The sequence below is a fragment of the Scylla paramamosain genome, chromosome 31, assembly GCF_035594125.1.
Source record: "Scylla paramamosain isolate STU-SP2022 chromosome 31, ASM3559412v1, whole genome shotgun sequence".
Taxonomy (NCBI): Eukaryota; Metazoa; Arthropoda; class Malacostraca; order Decapoda; family Portunidae; genus Scylla; species Scylla paramamosain.
The window spans coordinates 14,646,713-14,670,244 of record NC_087181.1 but is presented as its reverse complement, the minus strand read 5'-3'; the positions used below and the strand labels follow the sequence as shown (position 1 = coordinate 14,670,244).

Sequence of the window (23,532 nt, the reverse complement as noted above, 5' to 3'; positions counted from 1 at the left end):
GCCATTAATAATAATAATAAAGTTATTGACTGAAAGTGCAATTGACTTTAGTTGTGGTGCTGGCAGAGTTTCTCCACATTGATGGGGGGACAAAAACAGCGAATCATAACAGACTCCTGCCACTGGGACTTTTTCTCCCCCATAAAGATAAGCTGCCAGAATGCTACTAAATGAAACATGGGCAGCAGCATTTCTTGGAGTAGGGGTTTGAGATAACTTCAAAGAAGACAAAACCAATTTTGATTTGGAATCATCAGAAACAAAAGACGACTTGCTGCACCTATGCTTTATTTATTTTACTATACATACTAGGGCATGAAAATACTCTGATAAATTTTTATTATATATATATATATATAAACTGTGCAATATATTACTTTCTTTATATCCTATTAATATCATAGATTGGAATTATTTTCCATTACAGGAAGTAAAAATTAAATGGAATTTTGCAATTCAGTACAATTTGGAATTCAGAACAATTCTTGAATTTTTAAAGCACATCTCTACCTAAAAGCAACATTCACGCAGTCCATCATCAATCTCCAGATGGGTGTGGTGGGCAGTGTGGCATCCCTGGAAAGTGTGGTCTTCATGTGTCATCTCAGTAGTGATGGTGCTAGAAGCATTTGGCCAGCTGGGGGCAGTACGGCTTGTCACAGGAAGGTTTGCATGACTCCCGGGCTTCCAGTGCTTTGAACAGTAAGGGCTTCTTGCAAAACATGCATTGCTGCAAAGGAAATTTCAGATGTTAGGCCAAAGATCTCATAGTATAGGGTTGAGGAAGAGCAAAAATTAAATAACCCCCACATGCCAGTGCATGTAAACTCAGTGAGCACAGCCTCTCAAAAAATTGGGTAAATATTTTCCTATCTCCTAACAGCATGTTATTCCACTCTCTCTGTAATTTTTCCCCTCAAGTTACAGAAACACAATAAGTCATCCCAATACCTCCGGACAAGTGGTGTTCCCAAGCGGCATTTCAAGTTCCTTCCACACCATCAGCAGGTCCTCCACAAACTTGTCCATCATGGGCCTGGTGTGCTGGGGTGTAGGGGCGATGCGCAGCTTCTCCTGCCCCCGAGGCACCGTGGGGTAGTTGATGGCTTGCACGTAGTGGCCGTAATTCCTTATGAGCTCATCAGAGATCTTGGTGCCCAGTAAAGGATCCCCCACCTGTTGATAATATTACCACTTAATAACGACCATGCAGTCTTCATTCTTTACCTTGATTTGTTATAGTCATGACCAAGAGATGCAAGACTTTCCCTTCTTCCCTTTGTAAAGTGCTGTTCCTTTCTGGCATGCAATATAAATTAACTTAAAATTTATGTATCTTGCCTATTTTCTTTCCTCAGCTTAATTTAGCATTTCCTTCGAGTATTCAGGCCCTAGTCTATTTATCAAAATTAATAATTTCATCACAGATCACTGATGCTTCTCAAAATTAGTGAATAAGTGGGTATGATAAGGGTAACTTTGAATATTGTAGATTTTTCTGAAAATATAAAAAAGTCAGTACTTACATGTATAGGAATTATGTGGGAAGGACAATGCTCCACTGGCAACCCTTTTTCTATTAGTAATGACCTGAGGTAGCTCACAACCTCCTGGTGCTTGGCTCGCAGGGCCCGTCCCTCTGGCCCGCTCAGGATGGTGACAGCTGCCAGTGCCCCAGACACCACGGTGGGCGGCAGAGAGGTGGTGAAGATGAAGCCAGCTGCATAGCTCCTGATCATGTCCACCAGCGCTCCATCCCCTGAGATGTAGCCCCCGATGTTCCCGAAAGCCTTGCCTGTGGAAAGGTGGTTGTTTTAAATTACATGGGCTTTGAGGGATGTATTTGAGCTTACATATTCTTGGTTGTATGAAGTTGTAAATAAAGTTTAACCATCACTTGAATATTGTCTTACATCCTGTGTGTATTCTCATGTGACATCTAAACATATTTAAAGTCTAATGATGGTTTCTCATATTTCACTACAAAGTATAACAGCTAATACAATTTGTATAAAGAGGGAGGCCATCACAGAATATTAACTTTCCATAATTAAGCATAACTACTTACCTAAAGTTCCAGACACAATGTCAATCTTGTAGTGCAGCCCGTCCCTCTCAGCTATCCCAGCTCCCTTCTCTCCATACAGACCCACAGCGTGCACCTCATCCACATAGGTGATGGCCCCGTACTTGTGAGCAACCTGATGAGAAAAGCATTGTCAATTATGCCAGTCACTGCATGTAACTTTGCAATGTAAACTCAACTTCAGCTACACATTCACTATTGCTACAGCTCACATCTGCTAATCACCTCATTTAATATTAGTTGCTGAAATAGTTCTGTAGTCTAAAAAATACACATACTACTTATAATGAAGCTACTACTACAGCTGAATACAGTCAGTTGATGTTCTCAGGTAGAGAAAAAAAAGTAGGAGTCATGAATACTGAGGGTGGAGGCTGTGGAGCTTCAGTACTCACATCACACAGCTCATTGAGGGGACACACGGCACCCGTCATAGAGTGCACCGTCTCAAAGGCCACAATCTTGGGGATGGAGACATCTATGGACTGCAGCAGTTCCTCCAGGTGCTCCGGGTCATTATGACGGAAGATGTGCTTGGGAGCACCGGAGTTGCGGATGCCTTGAATCATGGAGGCGTGGTTGCCCTCGTCTGAGAAGATGTGGCAACCTGTGGTACAAGAGATGAATTATGTCAACTGTAGTAAAGAGGAAAGGGGATTCCTTTAATATGTAACAATTAAATGGTACACAATATCACAGAAAGAGATATCTTCCAGCCACTAATGATGACAAGATGTGTTCTTATTGGAAGGTTCTAAAAATTCCAAGATCAAAAGAAAAAAGTAAATAGTATAAATGTTCAAGTGATGGCATATAAAAACTTTAATGACAGCTTATGACTTGAATATTTAAGTAAATATATTCACATTTCTTTTTAATAGATAGATTTCATACTTGCATTCATTAGTACATTTATATAGCTTACTGATATCAAGGCCCATATTTAGAAATGCACTGCTCTCTCTCACCATGACCATTTACAAAGGCCACAGAGATAATTACCCGGGTTTTTAAAAGTGTACCTCCTGTTAATAGTGCAGAAACCTTAATATCTGTCATTAGAACAATAAAAACACCCATGAACACTTGTGTCACGTCACATGAATGTAGTGGAGATTAGGCGTGTTTCTGAATATGGTCCCAAGACAGTACACCAACGACCTACAGAAGTCACAGTGCTAATTATCTTTGTTAATGACTTCCACAACTTTATGAGACATGAAGGTCTATGGGTTGCAATTACAAGGCACTCCTGACATTGACACCAACAAAGCACTCAGTCATTACCTGGTAGTGCCTTGGCCAGCGTATAGAGGGTGGAATCATTGGCCACGTAGCAGGAGGTGAAAAGCAGTGCAGCATCCTTCTGGTGGATGGATGCCAGCTTGGTCTCCAGAGCCTCATGCAGAATGGTGTTCCCAGAGATGTTTCTAGTTCCTCCTGCTCCAGCCCCATGCTTCTCCAGGGAGGCTCGCACTGCCCGCCTTACATCCTCGTGGCGCGACATTCCTGTGGGTGAAGGTTGATGATGAGGATGGGTACTTATCATTGCTAACCACTAATAATATTCAGAATTCAAGTTACAGATGGTACTGTATTATCATTACTAAACACTATGAATATGAAGAATTTAGTAAAAAAGGACAATCTATTATGCCTGCTAATCCACCAATGAGAGAAGGCTGACTGTGGAATTCAACATACAAAAACCTTCACAGCATCACAACAGCCACAAAACAGCACTCACCAAGGTAGTCGTTGGAGCACCACACAGTGACGTCCTTCTCCCCATAGGAGTACTCCTTGGCCTTGGGGAACTGGTCTGCCAGGCGAATCACCTTCTTGAACACACGGTAGGAATGGTCAGCTTTCTTCTTAGAGATTTGCTCTTGGAAAAATTCATTGTATGGGAATGATTGCACCTCTGGAAGCAAGTGTGATCACAATTAGTGACATGAAAACCTTCAGGCCATCTTGGCACAGCTATGAATGGCCACAAGAGAATTTATGCACTTTGAATGTAAATTACAGCAATCATTATAATAAGTGCAAAAATACATAATTGGTGATGGAAAAATCATGCAGGTTGCATTAAGTTTTGTTTTAATAAAATAATATATCTGTATGGTGGAACTTATTCAGTGAAAGTACTTAATGATAGAGAAGTCACTGTACTGTTCAAATATACAACGTGCAACCAGAAATATTAGTTCTTTACTTGCACTGCTTGGTAAACTGTTTTAGGAATGTACTGGCCAATATGATTAGGATTAACTATACCTTAAATAAGAAATAAGTATTTTATACTTAACTTCAGAAGATAGTTCATAAAATACGATTTGATGCACCATACAAATATATTTCAATTGCAAAGTTATTAGACTATGTACACAAAATTATTACACCAAACCATTACAGAAACAAAAAAAACAAAACAGAACACACAACAAAACACCCTACAAATATACACACTACAAGTACTTCAAACAAACAAATGAGAACAACAAAGAAAACTGAACCCAAAGGAGAGGAATACAAGAGACAACACAATACAGATGACAAGAGCCAGTGAGCACAACACACAGCTACGAGGGTCACGCAGGCTGGGCGGCGAGGCTAGAGGATGTCAGAGGATGTCAGGCATTAAAATGTGACATGCTGACAGGTCCCATTATGTATTAGTAGAAGGTCAGGGGGCTATGAGGAGTCGTTAGATGAATCATACGAGGAGGAAAGGGTTTTAAGTATAAGTCGGGTAAGTATAACACATTCGCATACCTTCCACCTCTTTGTCTTTGTCTTTTTGATCTGGGCTGACTTGGGAAGCTAAAAAAGGACATTTCATCTCCTCTTTAGGTTTCACTTCTAGTCCAGCAGGGCCTGTAATTGCCATGCTTGTCATAGTGGATTTGTACATTTTGTTACCAAGTTGTCTAATCCTAAACTTATTATAAGAAAACTCCATTTTCACACACAGACTGACATTAACAAATGACTGGATGTAGCTTCTATACTCTTTTCAGATGTAGGTTCTATTCTCAACTTCCTGCAAGTCCATCATATACTTTCCCACACTGTCCAAATTACAAAGTCCCTCAGATGACAGCCCACATATTGCACAACCAGCAGCAGGTGAGTGACAACACACACCTGCCTGACACTTTGACAGGCTTGCCTACTCCACCGTGAAACAAGGTGCGGTCGTGTGCAAGTTCTTAAATAAGCACAAGTAAATTACCAACAAGACATGATATACTGTGAACACATTATAAAACTTCTGTTCAGCACTTGAGGCTGGACAACTGTGAAGCAAAACAATGTAGAGAAATGTGCCTTGTACACACCAATGCCACAGAGTTTCACTTAACCCTTTCACTGCTGTACAGTATTCTCCCATAACCACCTACAACTTTTTGACACTTATTAGTTTCTTAAATACACAACTTAGAAAGAACAGTATTAAATCTATTCTTCCTCTCTGTGTCAATGCAAGTAATTTCTTAGTGCCTCGAATCCTAACAAACGACAAACAGTGAAAGAGTTAATCTGACTCAAATAATTCCTCACAGAGCTTTGAATATTAACAAGATTAACAAGAGCAGTGACAGGATTGACCTGACTTACTCTCACTCTCCCTCTCCTCCTCACCTTGTTCCCTGGTGGAGAGATCAATCACATCCTCCTGTACCTCCCGGCTGGCTTGCTTCACCACGTTCTGGCCTTGCAGGAAGGGACATTTCTTCTCACCCTCTGAAACACAACACTTGGTTAGACTCGCACTCCACATCACTCTAGTCCCTATTAGGACCTGCTTAGACTCAGCATCCCAGTTCACTTCAGTCAGTATTAGAATGACCTGGTTAGACTCAGCATTCCAGATCACTCCCATCTCTATTAGAAGCTTCATATGATTTAAAAGTGAACTGTACATATTCAGAAGGTATGTGGAATGGGTTATAGAACTCAAACAGTTAGTTAGTCTTTAAAGTTTAGCAAATCCTGTGTTTGAAGCCTCCTGTAGTTTTCTTGTTTTATGATTCCCAAAGTGTGCATGGAAAATTTATGTAATGGTCTCCTTGCTGCTAGATAATGTACTGCTGGTATTCATGATAAAGTTGGGTAATCAGAATGCTGTAAATTCTTTGTTATGGTGATTCAGGTTATGGTCATTGTTAGCTGTGGATTGCCAAGATTTCTGAGAGGTCTACCACACATACACACACATAAAAAGAGGTCATAATTACACAACAGTAGGTGTATAAGTTTCTGAATAAAAACTCATTCATATTCTTAAAGCGCTACTTCATTTCCTTTTAGGCTATTGAAATATGATGAAATATGAAAATATCTTGTGCTTTGTAAAAAATAAATAAATAAAAATAAATAAATAAATAACTCGTATACTCCATAAACACTGAATGAATGTATACACAAAAGAAATTTAAAAAATGAAGATGCAAAGATCAGTGAGAGAGAGAGAGAGAGAGAGAGAGAGAGAGAGAGAGAGAGAGAGAGAGAGAGAGAGAGAGAGAGAGAGAGAGAGAGAGAGAGAGAGAGAGAGAGAGAGAGAGAGAGAGAGAGAGAGAGAGAGAGAGAGATCGTGTCCTCACCGGAGTCTTGGTTGGAGGAGAGGGAAGTGAAGGTCCTGGCCGGCATGAAGTTGGTCACCACGGGGCACATCTCGCCGTACTGCCGCACCAGGGTTCGGCAGTAGTTCTTCACAAACTGTCCGGGCAGGCGGGACAGGAAGGGGCACGACATGGTGATCTGAAACAATGAACCTTTATGAAACAGTCTGCGTGGCGAATGATATTGACCTATGAATGGGGGCTTAAAACAATCTCTCTCTCTCTCTCTGTTATTCCCCGTAAACTAATTCACACTGCGAATTGACACGCTAACGACCGGATTACACTCAGATATGGAACGGGAGAGAAAGGAACGATGGAAAAAGAAGCTATCTTGTTATTTAATAGTTTAAAAACTACTATAACTACTACTTACTACTATACTACGTGACAGTGACACTAACTGCAATTACACATTATCATCACTTTTTTTTTCATGACTTCTTGTATCACTGACCTTACAAAAATCAATAGATAAACCAATGTGAAATTTCATAAAAGTACAAATGAAAATAAAACTATTATGAGCAATTCAATAAGCAATCAACTTATGTATCATTATTTACTCATCTATTGGTCATCATTGTCCAACCTTTTCTTCCTTAAAAAAAAAAAAAAAAAACATAAAAAAAGGAAAAAAAAAATGCTAACTCATAATAAAACAAAATACATAAACTATATCAGTAACACACAAGTGAACAACAGTGCTTTGAACAAGATAGGAATTTCCAGGTAAAGAACGGAAGGAGGGATGGAAGTAAATAGGTCCCAGGATACTTCTATCTTCCGAGGCGGGTTCCTCTGGCCAGAAACAAACACCAGGTGGTCGGGCAAGTGATCCAGGTAATCCCCAAGGCGATCACCTGGCTCACCTGTCGCCCTCTGCCTGCTGCATTTCCTGCCATACTGATTAAGCTTTCCGAGGTCACGTGCAGGAAAAAATTGACAATACGCTGTTGATGTTACTGTTCTTACTTCTACTACTGTTGCTGGTGCTGCTGTTACTACTAGTACTACTAAAACTACTACAAATGCTGGTACTACTACTACTGTTATTGTTGTTACATAAATATTTATCAGTGCTTCTACTATTATTACTACTATTGCAAATACTGTTATTGCTGTTAAGTAAATATCAAGTGAGGTTTCTACTACTACTACTGCTATTACTACTACTAGTTACGTTTGTTTAAAGTTGTGATGTTAGTACTTATATCGTACTACTAATAATACTGAAATAATAATAATAATAATAATAATAATAATAATAATAATAATAATAACGGAGATCTTTAAAGTCTCTTTCCTAAATCCTGTCTACCTGGAAATGCCTACGTGGCGGGAAAAAACCTCGGAAACCCTCTCTCTCTCTCTCTCTCTCTGCTTGATCTTAACGCAAGAAAAAGACGGTCAGACTGTCAGTGATTTGCGAAAATGACAAGTTTATCTCTCTGTGTCCTACTTTCAACGGCAGTTTACCTTGGTCCAGAGAGAGAGAGAGAGAGAGAGAGAGAGAGAGAGAGAGAGAGAGAGAGAGAGAGAGAGAGAGAGAGAGAGAGAGAGAGAGAGAATGACGCAAAGAATGATTAAAAGAGATAACATACGTCCGGTAATAATAGGTCTCTCTCTCTCTCTCTCTCTCTCTCTCTCTCTCTCTCTCTCTCTCTCTCTCTCGTGGCAGTCAGTCTTTTGCAGTTATAAAAAAAAAAAAAAACACTTTCTACTTAGCCCAAGGACTTCAAACACACACACACACACACACACACACACACACACACACACACACACACACACACACACACACACACACACAGTACAATTTTGTCACTTTCACACCTTCTATAATCGAATTTCACAATGATACTTTTACTTCCCCTCTTTTTTTGCGGTAAAGTTCGGACGTAAAATAGGTTGTGTGTGTGTGTGTGTGTGTGTGTGTGTGTGTGTGTGTGTGTGTGTGTGTGTGTGTGTGTGTGCTCTTGGAAAACTGTCAGTCACTTAAATAACCACAGACACATTCGTTATTTAACTGTTACACAAAAAAGTATGAATAGTTTCCAAACTAAACAAATAATTTCACTCCACAATCCATTACCGAACTCAACCCACAAATATTTGTTTCCTCGTCTAACACACACACACACACACACACAGCTAAATTACCACTAAACACGAATTATCTAATAACAAATATGAGAAAAATTTGTTCATAGAGACCTGAGCAGCATAAAAAGCCCATTTATCACTCCTAACCCTTCTACCAATTATAAGAGCTAATCTTAATAATTTATAACAAAACGGTACTACATTAGGCAGATTTCGTTAATTATCTACTTCAAACTTCACTTTTCGTCTATTCTCATGCAGAGTTCAATCTAAAACTTTTAGTAACCTTTAAAAATCATAAGGTTTCAGTGGAAGTGTACACGGTTAATAAAGCATTTACTTCCCTTTAATACTCAAATAAAGTTCCAGAGAAATAAGTCATGAAAATATTAAAAGAAAAACATTTACTCATTTTTAAAACTCCTATTGATAAAATTCCATTAAAATATACATTGAACTGACGAAGAAAAACATTTAGCCTCTTTATAAATAGTAAATAAAACTACAGTGAAGTATAAATGAAACAGACGAACAGTAAAACAGAGAAAAGTAGCTTAAATAATACCCGAATTTCCCTTTAAACACCCCAGCTCGTCCAGTGAACTCATATATCACAAGTAAACCCGTAGACTTCCTTCCACTGGCCCGCGTCCTTCCTCACGGGCCTTTCCCTTCCCCGTGACGGCTTCCTGCAAATACTAAACATTCCTCAGCCTATATAATGGTCAGTTTCTCTTTTACCCCCTCCAAGGTTAGTCATACAGGTTTACGAAGCACGATTTATACACTTATACAATTAAGAGCCATACTGGAGAGCGGTGCTGTATATATAATGTGTAAAATGAATGGTATAGTGAACATATGCGTATACAACTTTCCAATTCAGCAGGTGGTGTTCGTTCATTCCCTTCTCCCACCCTCCTTCACTCTCGCCTTTCACAGATTGCTCTCCCTCCCGGCACACTTAATCCCCAGTTATGACCTAAGGAACACCTCTATTAGCCCCCCAGCAAGCCCCGCACACTTACGTAATAAGGGATGGAACACTGACGGCGATGCGGGCAGGTTAATAACACGCGAGGCGCTGGGAGGATGGGTGCACACTCCACTCGATCACTGCCAGCACACTAGAAAGACTCGAGATTGTCTGGCAGCAAGACCTCCACACTCTCACTCACGCGCGTTACCAGATACCACCAGCAACTCTTCCCACACTCTAACACCACTCCTGCGTTTCTCTACACGTCTTAATCACAATTTTCCGGTCTTACTGTCACCAATAAATCCTTTAATAACAGCCACGTCTGCCCAAAATGTCTCCAAGGTGTGTAAAATTAGTAAGACATTAGGAAGTTTGGTTACTCGATGCCGGTGTCGATGATGCAACCTTCCCCAGGCGGTCTACCGCGCATGTACTGTGATGTGCACTGAGTGGGAGAAGGCCTGGCGGGAAGGGGGACTGGGGATAAGGGATCTGCTGGAGGGGCTGCATCATCCCCGGGGATTTACTCTCTTCTCTTCACCACGAAGCTTCAGCAAAAACTAGGGAGCGTCTTCCTGGAACTAATATTATCCTGCAGTAGTGTTGCAAAAACCGTGTCTTATTGTGAAATATATTTGTCTTGTTATTTTTTTTTTATTAAGGACACTGGGCCTAGGACGAAAAAAAAAAAAAAAAGATAAAGCCTCACAGACTGATATTATGTAGTGTTACAAAATCATGTCCTACAAATGAAATATAAGAAAAAAGTAAGCCTTATTCATTACTTTTATCACAAGGCACTGTTATAACATTTAGAGTTAACTATCCCCCGTGTTTTTAATCCTTTCACTGCCAGGTGATCTTTTTATAATCATCTACAACTTATGAGACTGGTTTTTATAGTACAGTCTCTTAAATACGCAATTCTATAGCTTGTAAAATATCAAATGAACCCCATTTTTTGTTTTACTCTGAATGTCAGCAAAAGACGACAAATAAAGCCAAAGGTTAAAACATTAATTTTGATGACTGTATTCTGATTACGTATAACAAACAGGTGCCGTGTCTTTCCGGGGTGTTTTCGTAATTCCAGTGATAGTTTAGCAAAGTTTCTCTACATCATCGCCTATAAAAACACCAATGAGAACCCGACGTAACGGTCCTTATGAGGACACAAAAAAGCTTACGAATACGAGTCTACATTACAAACTGTGAAGAACAATGAGAACTGAAAAAAAAGAGGACAAAGATTCTTAAGCAGTGATGAAATGAAGAGAGAGAGAGAGAGAGAGAGAGGAGAGAGAGAGAGAGAGAGAGAGAGAGAGAGAGAGAGAGAGAGAGAGAGAGAGAGCGGTCACCAGGTACCATTACTCAACACTGCAAACACGTCGTCATTCATCTCTTCACACTTCCACCTTTTCCCTTAATCTGGTTCCCGCACCTTTCCACTTCGGTAAGGTCACCACAGCAACCTTTACCTGGCGACACATTTGCTACCTGTCCACCTCACCTGTGCACTTCTTAAAGCTAATCATGTAACTCTTGAATTTCGTCGTCAGCTCTAGTAAATTACAGGTGAATCTTTTTTTATATAGTTTTTTGCTTATATTTTATCATCAATAGTATATCGGGTTCTGAAATTAGGTCTATATACGATAAAAGGTTTGATTTTAATACTTTCATTGATATGCAACAATTCACAGCACTGAAAGTATCTTTCTAAATACCCAGAAGAAGGAAAAGGGATGAAAAGAATAGATTTTGCAATTTCTACCTAATATAGAGTTTGGAGGTGATTGTAGAACGAAATGTCCCAGAGTTGTTTGTGATTAGAGGCAAATATACCAAAGAGAAGTGAATGGGTTAAATTTGTGTGAAGGAACTAGTTTAACACTGGTATCATCTAGCACTCCAGGTATTTTCTCTTATATATATAAAAAAAAAAAAAAAAATCGCGTTTACTTTCCTACACATCGTACAATTTTTTTTTAGCCACTAAATACAAGTCAACACCAAAAAAAAAAAAAAAAAAAAAATACCAGTAACTCTTCATATTATACTTTACCTCCCTTCACTTCTACATATTTCTCATAATCTCCTCTAAAACTCAGAATAAGAGGTAAGAATTATACCTCCTTATTTATTATTACTACTGTCATTATCTAGGAAAGTTTGTTGCTAACCATCCCTCTTCCCCTTTCGTCTTTCTACAACCTGAGGACTTGAAGACTTAAGTTAGTGGGATTCCCGTCTGCATCAGCCCACCCGACCATGCCACTGCACTAACTCCATAAATGTTTTCCTATTGTACGTTGGAATACTACCTTTTATATTTACTTTTATTTATTTTTTTGTGGATGAGGTTCTGGGAAACACACACACACACACACACACACACACACACACACACACACACACACACACACACACACTACCTGCTGCTCATTTAGTGAATAATCTTGTTAGTGCCGAGTCATCAGGGAGCTTTTAGAAGATTTGATAGATTTATGGATGATGATGACTATAGTAGAAATAGGTAGATAGGTATGTTTTATGTAAGGACTGCCACGTGTAGGCCTGATGACTTCCTACAGCTTTCGTTGTTTTCCTGTGCATGATAAGCAACACCACATAATTACCTGACACAGAGGCAATTCTTCCTAATGTTTGAAGGAGGAAAGAAAATGACAAGTTTGATAATCTATGAGGGTGAGGGGAACACATAAAGGCGATTCTTCATAAAGCTTGAGGAAGGGAAGAGCCAAGTTAGATCGTTCAGAAATGTGAGAGGGAAAACATAAAGCTTGAGGAAGGAAAGAAGAAAATTTGATAACCCAGTCTACTAAAAGTGAAGGAGAAACACACACACAAAAAAATAAAACTTGATGGAAGAAGGAAAGACAGAAGTTTCACAACCTAGTCAACTGAGAGTGAAGGGAAAACAAATACAAATCTTGAAGGAAAGGCGCAAGTTTCACAACCCAGTCAACTGAGGGTGAAGGGGAACACATAAAAGGCGACTATTCACAAACACAAAAAGCGACTATCACAGGAGCTAGGAAGAGGAAGGAAAGAGGTAAGTTTCGCAATCCAGCCGTGCATGTGGGAGGGTGATGTATAGAGGGCGTGGATAGAGGGGGTGAATGGAGAGTATCTAGGGGGCGGGGAAGGATGGGATCGTGGGTGGAGGTGGATGGAAAGGAGAGCGTGGGGACTAAAGGCCTTCCAAGGATGTAGGATGGGGAATACCATCCAGGTTTTCCTAGAGGTCGCTGGGCAGGGTTCCGTGACGGCTCCTTGAGACGGGATGTTGCACGGCTAGCTACACACACACACACACACACACACACACACACACACACACACACACACACACACACACACGAACGTTCACAGAAATAAAATCTTTCCTTAAGTGAACACACAATCATTAGCATTACCAGAGAGAGAGAGAGAGAGAGAGAGAGAGAGAGAGAGAGAGGGGAGGGAATGGTGAAGCTCTTACAAACTAACGTAGCTGCTCATGAATCAACCAATCAAGTGATCCGAGACAAAAAAACAAGCTTCACTTCAGCAATGCATCGCCGCGCGCAACACTCTGCAACTCCTGCTGGCTGACTGAGACTTGAGGGAGAAAACCTTGGCATGTGTCTGAGCGTAAGTTTCCCGTCACCTGCTATATTTAGGTCGCATCCTATTACTGTGACTTGCCGTGTGTGAGTGGAATGTGTGAGGTATGAGTGTGTTGGGGTGCATGAATGGATGTTAGGTAAGGCTGGGATAGTTTTGGTAGACACGTTAGGTTAGGTTAAACAAGGTGAGTTAATGTTAGGTGAGGTTGGGTTAGGTTTGGTAAAGACACGTTAGGTTGTCAGGTTAGGTTAAGGTGAATGGATGTTTGGTTTTTGTAAGTACTCGTTCGATTAGATTAGGTTAGGTTAGGTTAGGTTAGGTTAGGTTAGGTTAGGTTAAGTATTCGGTTAGGTTAGGTTAGGTTAGGTTAAGTATTCGGTTAGCTCAGTTTAATTTTGATAAGGGCGCGTCAGGTTAGATTAAATAAAAAAGCACATTAGGTTACGTTAGCTCAGTTTATGTTAGTTTTATAAGTACACGTTAGTTATGAAAAAAAAAAATTAGATAAAAATATTAGTTTAGGTCAGTTGTTAGGTTAGGTTAGATGAGGTAATGTAACGCATTTAAAAGCTAACGTAACCTAAACACACCTAACTTTTTTTTAATTACTTCACTAATGTAACCAGCCAAACGTCACGTAATCTAATACACTAAGCTAATATAATCTAACCAAAGAGAAAACTGGATAAGGGTACTCAGCCGCTTAACACCACCAATACAACCTTCCTAACAACGAGATAATTGGACAACATGGCTATTCCATCACTGGGCAGTTAATAACACTAACCTACCTAACAAGCACTCACTAATCACCTCTCTAAATCATGGCTCCTCTCATCCTCACTTTTCCTTCTCCCACTCCCTATTTACCTCTTGCGCTCTCATCCTCTCACTTTTTTCAATCAATTTTTATTATTATTATTTTTTTTGTTTTGCTACACTAATTTGGAGTTAATAGGAATACAATAGCACCTCTCTCTCTCTCTCTCTCTCTCTCTCTCTCTCTCTCTCTCTCTCTCTCTCTCTCTCTCTGCCTATCCCCTACCCACTCCAAGCACCACCACCACCACCACTACCACCACTACCATCACCACCACCACTACTTTAAGTCTGCATCCTGTGAGAAGAGAACGGAACCGGTTTGTTCAAGGTAAACTTCGGGGGGAGGGGGAGGAGGAGGAGAAGGATTCGGGGACAAGACAAAAATAAACTCAAGCAACGTTGATACAAATAAGAAAAAAAAAAAGAAAAAAATATATACGAAATAACATACGAAGAAAGAAAATTGTCAAGAAAAGAAGAGAGTTGCTTACATAACAAAATAAAAGAAGATAAAGGATACGAAACAGGAGGAAAAAGAAGAAAAGAAGAAGAAAAGCAGCAGCAAAACAACTAGTAGTAGTAGTAGTAGTGGTAGTAGTAGTAGTAGTAAGAGCACCAGGGGAATAATAACAGCAGTAATAGTAGTAGTCGTCGTGCTAGTAAGTATAAATACACCAATCAGTAATGAAGGTAAATCACACACACACACACACACACACACACACACACACACACACACACACACACACACACACACGCGCATTACAGGGAAGTTTAAAATCAATGCCACGAACCATGAATTTCTCCGCGAGACTGTTCAATAATATAGCAATTTGACGGCGATCGATTGAGAGAGAGAGAGAGAGAGAGAGAGAGAGAGAGAGAGAGAGAGAGAGAGAGAGAGAGAGAGAGAGAGAGAGAGAGAGAGAGAGAGAGATAACAGACCAGCATAGAAAGATAAAAACACGATGAATATGCTTTTTTTTCGATAATTACAAAACACACACACACACACACACACACACACACACACACACACACACACGTGGGCTGTCAACTGCTCGTCACGTGTTTCACAACTTTCAAGGGCGTGAAATATGCGCGGCACTCGGATCTGAGCCAAGTTTCGTTGTTTCTTAATGGAGAGAGAGAGAGAGAGAGAGAGAGAGAGAGAGAGAGAGAGAGAGAGAGAGGGGATAACTACCACGGATTTGGTGATTCACGAATAAACAGATCACTTACGTTTATTATTCTTTAAGTATGCTAATGTTTTATTATCATTGATTGGGTTAAATGATTTCCTGGAAGGTGGTGGTGCTGGTGGTGGTGGGGAAGGAGAAGAAGGAGGAGGAGGAGGAGGAGGAGGAGGAGGAGGAGGAGGTGGAGGAGGAGGAGGAGGAGGAGGACAAGATCGAGAATAAGGACAAGAAAAAAATACGAACAACAACAACAACAACTACTACTACTACTACTACTACTACCACTACTACAACTACAACCACCCCTACTACTACTACTACTACTAATACTACTATTACTACTACTACTACTACTACAACCACCACCACCACCACAATACCATCCCACACAACAATTTCAACCACAACGCTACCACCACCACTACCACCACCATCACCACTTCCCCCCAGCAACCAGCACCTTTTTCTTCCTTCCCACCTTCAGCTACCCCTTTCCTTCACACCGAAGTACCGCTCTCCACTGTCCTGCCTCGTGTCTGCTTCCTTTACCTGTGTGTTCCTCGTGAGACAGACACACAAACGGCTAATATCGCACGCAGGATCAGGAGACCATTGTGTGTGTGTGTGTGTGTGTGTGTGTGTGTTTACTAAGTTTCTCTTTCTTTTTCTTTCTTTCTTTTCTTTTCATCTAGGTTGACTAAAGGAAGATCAGAGATATACAGTATTTGTGTACCTATTATTTTTTTCTGTTTCAGGTTAATGTCACGGAAAGGTCACGAGAGAGAGAGAGAGAGAGAGAGAGAGAGAGAGAGAGAGAGAGAGAGAGAGAGAGAGAGAGAGAGAGAGAGAGAGAGAGAGAGAGAGAGAGAGAGAGAGAGAGAGAGAGAGAGAGAGAAACACAACATACCTTCTTCTCCCCCACACACACAGACAGAAAAGAAGAACAACCAGAACAACAACAACAACAACAACAAATGAAAAAAAAAACGACGATAAGAAAGAAAAGAAAAGAAAAGAAAAGACGATAACGATAATGATAATAGCAACAATGATGACTACCATTACACAACTGGCCCATAAAGAAGCCAGTATCGTGACCATCCACCACTCAGCCACTCAGCATTACACTCCCAGGAATCGGGAATCGTTTTGCTACCTAATGGATGGACACGCGCGATTCCAAGACCTTCCACGCAACCTTCCAATACCGCCACACTCACGCAACCTTCCTGAGAATTGATCGAGCTTATTGGATGAAATTGGGTTAATTTTTTGTCTTTTAACTTTCATATTTTTTTCCTTTTCCTGTAGGCTAAGTTTTTTTTTACGTTTTTTATTTTATTTTTTTTTTTTGTAGGGGTAAAGAGGAGGTAATTTTCATTTTTTTTCTCTGTTGGATTAATCTCTTTGATAAGTAAATAAGTGACAAAATAAATAAATAAATAAATAAAAGCGGGAATTAGAAATGGATTGAATGCGTGAATAACAAAATCTATATAAGCAGTACTATTACAACAACAACAACAGCTACTACTACTACTACTACTACTACTAACTACCACCACCCTCACGACAACACACATCTATAAATTAACTTCCCATACAAGTCAAGATCACTAAAACCCCAAAAATACATACATTTTTACACTTAACTAAAAAAATATTACAATTACTGCACCATCACCAACACGAAGCAATAGAAAAGTCGGGAATACAAAACCTACATAGCCTGGGAAATCTGCGCCATCACTGTGAGTGTGCAACAAGAGTGAGAGGGTCGTAAGGCAGGAGGGAGGTGGTGGAGGGTGGCAAAGTGGCTATCGAAAAGCTGGAGGACTACCGGTGACTGGCCCTGAGATAAGATACCGCTGTTACTTGGTGGTGCGTCGGATTGCTTGTTTGAGTGTGCGTTGGTGTGTGTGTGTGTGTGTGTGTGTGTGTGTGTGTGTGTGTGTGTGTGTGTGTGTGTGTGTGTGTGTGTGTGTGTTAAATCCAATTGCATGTTTGCGTATGAGTAGTAGTATTGGTAAGAACTGAAGTTTTTTAGCTATTACTACTACTACTATTACTACTACTACTACTACTACTACTACTACTACTTACTACTACTAGCTTTTGCCAATCCGCTGTACTGTTATATTTCAGATATTTTCAGCTACTTTATCAATAAATCTTGCCTGATGCTAAACTGGTCGCAGATATCAGCAGGACCACTATGGACATCAAAAATTTAAATCATCTGAATATACGAGGCACTTTTGGCGTACGATTTCCCGCCATTAGGGTGCGGTCACGTCTGCTTCCACTTTGTAACTAGGCAGTTCGTTTTCTTTCCCCTCTCTTTTCTCAATGCATGGCAAACTATCTTGACTTCTCTTGCAAATTTTCTTCCTCTAACATTTTTCTTTCTTCTTTTGAATTGTCAACTTCACTTTTTCATATTATTTTAGCACTTTAGCGGGTTTTTTTTTTCCATAATTTTTGTACGCTTTGCCAGGCTCGATCAAGCGTAAAATAAGGGGGAAAAAAAAGTTGTCACTGCATTCAGAACTCATTGTCACCTTCATTTAGATTCACCTGAGAAATCACTGATCAGTCCATTACTCGAGTCTTAAACTGAAATCCCTGTACAGCACGACAAGTGCTAGTGTTGCCATTACAAATGTTAGTTATTCTGAGTTCACACTGCTGGCAAATTATGTTTCGGGTAAGAGTTATTCTATGATCGTGAAATGCCTTAAGATTTAATAATAGAATATAGTATTTAACTCTTAATCGATGTATATTTTGAACAACTTATTTTGTCTGAATATCCTACTAAAAAATAATCATTAATAGCACCAGTATAGCTACGTAAAAACATCTTTAATTTCAACGTTTCGGCACAAAGACTATGCCATTATCAAGGAGCTGTGGACAAATGACAGCGATATATATATATATATATATATATATATATATATATATATATATATATATATATATATATATATATATATATAATATATATATTATATATATATATATATATATATATATATATATATATATATATATATATATATATATATATATATATAATTCAAAAGATGTAAAGAGGGCAGGCTGACTGGGTGTTGTTAAGTTCAGGGGCAAAATTTCTTATGTACATTGCTTCTAATATTCTAATGTCAGCACTGTCTGAGGAGTCTAAAATTTTGAAGCAATCTTTCCTAGATGGTAAGTTACACTGCACCAGGTGTTCCCTTACTGCAGAGTGTGGAGACTAAAGTAGAGGGCGGCCCGCCCCCGCTCCACTGGCGTAAGTGCTCATCTGTCCTGCTTTTATAGAACAGCACCATGCTGCCTATATACCCTGTCTGGCAACTGAGGAAAGTGAATTTGTAAATGACAGATGATCTCAAGTCGGTCGGCAAGCGGTCCTTAAAAAAAGAAAATAAATAAATAAATAAATAAATAAATAGAAAATAAATAAATGAATAAATTACTCACAAAGACGAGTCCCAAAATCTATCTGAGGGTGCAAAATAATTAATTTATTGCATAGGCGGTGTTTTAGATCTGAAGAGACATCGCCCAAACAAGGCAGCTTAAAATACACAGTATGTTTTCTTAGCAGAGTGAATCACAATTCACACAGTTCAGGCTGATATTTTTGTTTAAAAACTTGTAAACCAAATTTTCAAAGATGTGTGTTGGGAAACCATTCGTAGAACAAACAGGATTAAAAAAAATAATAATACGAGTAATATTTTGAGGATGAAACCTGTCGTATGTAGAAGTCAGACGATATGTTTGGTGTGAGAGAGTTTTAGTGAAGGTAACCTTAAATTGAAAGCTGCAATAGCTGAAAAAAATTGTGCCAAAGCCAGAGAAGGAATGTGTACGTAAAATATTACAATCAATTTTACTACTGCGTTTTCCACCAGAATGTCCAAAAAAGACAATTTTATCATTAATTTTCCATACTGAATTTTGTTTTTTGTGTTTCTTATATATATACTATATATATATATATATATATATATATATATTATATATATATATATATATATATATATATATATATATATATATATATATATAATATATATATATATATATATATATATATATATATATATATATATTGACATCCCCCCAAAAAAAGGAACGTATCATCGACGTATCTACAACAAATGTGCTTAAGAGAGAGAGAGAGAGAGAGAGAGAGAGAGAGAGAGAGAGAGAGAGAGAGAGAGAGAGAGAGAGAGAGAGAGAGAGAGAGAGAGAGAGAGAGAGAGAGAGAGAGAGAGGAAGCATCGCTTTCATATTACTGAAAAAAAGAAAAGGATGTTTACACACACACACACACACACACACACACACACACACACAATGGAATCCTGTATCTCGTGACGTAATGTGACGTGAAAAGTGAGGCAACGTAAGCTGGTGTGCCGTTCAACACATAGGCACAAGTGCGTGCGTGCGTGCGTGCGTGCGTGCGTGCGTGCATGTGTGTGTGTGTGTGTGTGTGTGTGTGTGTGTGTGTGTGTGTGTGTGTGTGTGTGTGTGTGTGTGTGTATTAACCAGTGCGTATCATTTCACCGCTGTACACAAATATTGCTTTTTATACAGTCCCCCTTCCCCCCCCCACACACACACATACACATTCTCCAAACAGATCAACAACATACAGGACAGATTACCCGACTGAGTTGACTGAACAGCGTCCAAACACTCACTCATAAAACACCGCAATAGTAAACACTTTCTTTTCTTCTCCGGTCAGATTAAGTTAAGTCACACCCTTTCTTTCCCTCTCGTTTATCCATCACACCTTTCCTTTCCTCTCGTGTCTCTCTGTCACACCTTTCTCTTCCTCTTCTGTCTCTCTATTACATTACTTCTTTCTCTCTCTTGTTTCTCCATCACTCTCTTTTCTTTCCTGTCTCTCTATCACAACCTTTCCGTCCTTCTCTCGCTTCTCCATCACAATCTTTTGCGCTACGACCTACACATCATTTTTGCGCATATTTTTAGACGCAGCCGTGCATGTGGAGCAGAGCAGGATGTGGCGGGTGAAAGGCAACAGTGCAGCGTCATGATGAACAAAGCGGCGCAGAGATAGCAAGGAGACGCCAGCAGGCAGCCCCACCCTTCACCACAGAGCCCCGCCACTGCCACTAACACACGAGATACAAGGGTGATATTGACAGGGTCCCTAGGGGTTGGTAATCAGGATGGGACCAGAAGTTTTAGGTTGAAGTTAGAGATTTGTGTAAAGTGAGATTCTAGGAAGATAGGAAGTCTGGTTCTTAAATAGCGGTAGATGACTGGAATTGACTCAGTAATCAGAATAGCAGCAGATTTAAAGGGTTCATGTTGGATAAAGTTAGATTTTAAAACGAAAATATGAAGAAACTGGTTCCCAAATAGAGTGGTAGATAACTGAAACAAACTCGGTAATCACAATATAGCCAGGAATATTTTAAGTTTTATAGAGTTAAGTTTCAAAGAGATAAAACTGGTTCTCAAATAGTGTGGCAGATTACTGAAACTGACTCAGTACTCAGACTGTTGATGTAGACAAGACCCTTAGAGTTACTGATCAAGGCCAGAAATAACGAGTTGAAATCAGATAAGTTGGATTTCAAAGAGATAGGAAGAAACTGGTTCTGAGAGTGGTAGAAGACTGAAACAGACTCAGTAATCAGGATAGGAGCAGAAGTAACGGGTGCAAGTATGATAACGTTATAATTCAAAAAGACACAGGGAGAAACTGGCCATCAAATGAAGTGGTAGATGACTGGAACACACCCAGTAATCAGGTTGTTAATGCAAAGACAACAAGGGCTTCCAAAATAGGACTCATACATTTATATATAAAAATGACAGGTGAATATAGGTAAGTACGTTTTAAACAGGGACTGTCATGTGTAGGCTAGTTGGTATCACGCATCTTCCTTTATTGTATGTTCTTATACAGTTTAGCAGCAGCAGACCGCCAGCCAACCACACCCACACGCAACATCGAGCCACCCCGAGCACTGCATACCGTCACGCCTCCAGACAATACAAGGCAATGTACGGAATCATGAACCTTCATCTAGAGTAATATTGACACCTGTGGTCTGGGTGTCAAATACAGGTACAGGTGTGAGAGTGAGAGAGAGAGAGAGAGAGAGAGAGAGAGAGAGAGAGAGAGAGAGAGAGAGAGAGAGAGAGAGAGAGAGAGAGAGAGAGAGAGAGAGAGAGAGAGAGAGAGAGAGAGAGAGAGAGAGAGAGAGAGAGAGAGAGAGAGAATGCCAGCTTAAAAAAAAAAAACAAGAAAAATATAAGTAAACAATGCCAACTAAAAAAAAAAAGGAAAAGAAATTAAGAGAATAAAAGGAAGATTACAGAACAGAAATAAATAATGCAAACTTAAAAAAAAAATAAAATAGCTGAACAGAAACAAATAATAAAAAAAAGAAAAAAAAAGAAAATAACGAATAAACAATAAGGCCAACTTGAAAATATGGAAGAAAATAAAGAAAACACACACCACAAACTAAAACGATTACGTCAATAAAGAAAAATGATGAAAATATATTAAAAAAAAAGACACAATAAAAGGATGTTTAAAGAAAATCATACACAATTTAGGGAACAATAATAAAAAAAATAAACATTCAATCAAATAAAAAAAAAAGAAAAAAGTCACACAAACAGTAACAGTAGAGTGTGTATACAGTTACATACAAATTATAGTCAAGGTAAAATGTGACTTGCCAGTTTCCTTCTTCCTTTTAGATTTTCAAGGTGTTTTCTTAGCATTTATATTTTCTTTACCCTCTCTTTCCTCTTGTTTCTTTTTAAGTCTTCGATTTCTTCAGGGGAGGCACAAATGAATTCTTTTCTTTTATTATTTTCCTTTTCCCTTTTTTTTCTTTATATTCTTCTTTCTAATTACCATTTCCTTAACTTTCAACTTCTCTTTTCCTCTTTTCATTCCTTTTTCCAGCGGAGGTATAAATGGTTCTTTTCCTGGGCTTCCTATACTTTTTTTTTCATCTTCATTTTTCTTTACTTCCGTCTTTTCCTCAACTTCATTTTCCTTTATTTTTTTCTTGTCATTATGTTTCTTTTCCTATATTTTTCCCTTACCTCTTTTCCTCATCTTTATTTTTCCTTGCTTTCATTTTTTCTTTACCTTCCTTCTTTTCCTTGTCCTCTTTTCCTTATCTTCCTTTCCCCTTAACCTTTCCTCTTTTCCTGACCTTAATTTATCAGCCCTTTGATTATCTGGGCATTTACTGGGGTATTCAAGAGCCGGACTTACCATGTTCTAAATATACAAACAATTATAAAATCCGGTAACACGTGGAGCTAATTCAGTAAATGAAAGATAGATAAATCGATACAAGAGAAAAGGATAAGATATGCAATGTATTTTACACCTATATTAAAAAACACTGGTGTCTCAGCACGACTAACGCCATAGAGATGATAAGCCGTGTTCTCAAGTGTGTTTTACCTCTAAATATGTAGAAATCTAGAGTATCTGTCACTAGAAACGTACAAAACACTCTTAAAAATCACTGACTTCGACGAGAGCCTCTTGAAAGTAGTGCAGGTGCGGCGTAGAAGAGAGAGAGATGATTGGGTTAAGATGTTGTCAGAAGGACGACCATTTTTAAGAGTAAACAACTGGCCTCTTATTTATGCTTCGTTGCTTGCTTCCCTCCCTTCTGTTCCCTTGGCTTGCTCGCACACACACACACACACACACACACACACACACACACACACACACACACACACTTGTAGACCTCGTAAATCCTAAAACCAATAAAGTTTCATCAATACATTACTATTACTACTACTGTTGCTTGCTGCTTCTACCACCACCACCCACTACTACTACTACTACTACTACTACTACTACTACTACTGCTACTATCTATCTATCTATCTATCTGTCTGTCTATCAGCAATTCCATGATACAGGAAACATACAATAGAATAATACGTATTTTTCAACACACACACACACACACACACACACACACACACACACACACACACACACACACACACACACACACAGCA

At 39.2% G+C, this 23,532-nt stretch overlaps 1 protein-coding gene across 4 annotated transcripts in view; it reads right to left on the bottom strand.

The window, feature by feature from the left end:
* Positions 1-271: 271 nt before the first annotated feature.
* The window catches only part of LOC135088687 (5-aminolevulinate synthase, erythroid-specific, mitochondrial-like), a 37,314-nt gene continuing 14,053 nt past the window's right edge, over positions 272-23,532 (bottom strand). Inside the window, exons 1-11 of one of the 4 annotated variants that reach the window (XM_063983625.1) lie at positions 9,849-10,234; positions 6,697-6,853; positions 5,735-5,836; positions 4,865-4,966; positions 3,834-4,010; positions 3,374-3,595; positions 2,482-2,693; positions 2,069-2,201; positions 1,527-1,795; positions 952-1,176; positions 272-730 (exon numbers count right to left, since the gene is read on the bottom strand). In XM_063983625.1, the coding sequence (XP_063839695.1) occupies positions 620-730; positions 952-1,176; positions 1,527-1,795; positions 2,069-2,201; positions 2,482-2,693; positions 3,374-3,595; positions 3,834-4,010; positions 4,865-4,966; positions 5,735-5,836; positions 6,697-6,847 (1,704 nt within the window). In that variant the 5' untranslated portion in view covers positions 6,848-6,853; positions 9,849-10,234 and the 3' untranslated portion in view covers positions 272-619. Of the gene's footprint in view, positions 731-951; positions 1,177-1,526; positions 1,796-2,068; positions 2,202-2,481; positions 2,694-3,373; positions 3,596-3,833; positions 4,011-4,864; positions 4,967-5,734; positions 5,837-6,696; positions 6,854-9,848; positions 10,235-23,532 lie in introns of those variants that run through there. The other 3 variants (XM_063983626.1, XM_063983627.1, XM_063983628.1) reach the window with 3 other exon arrangements.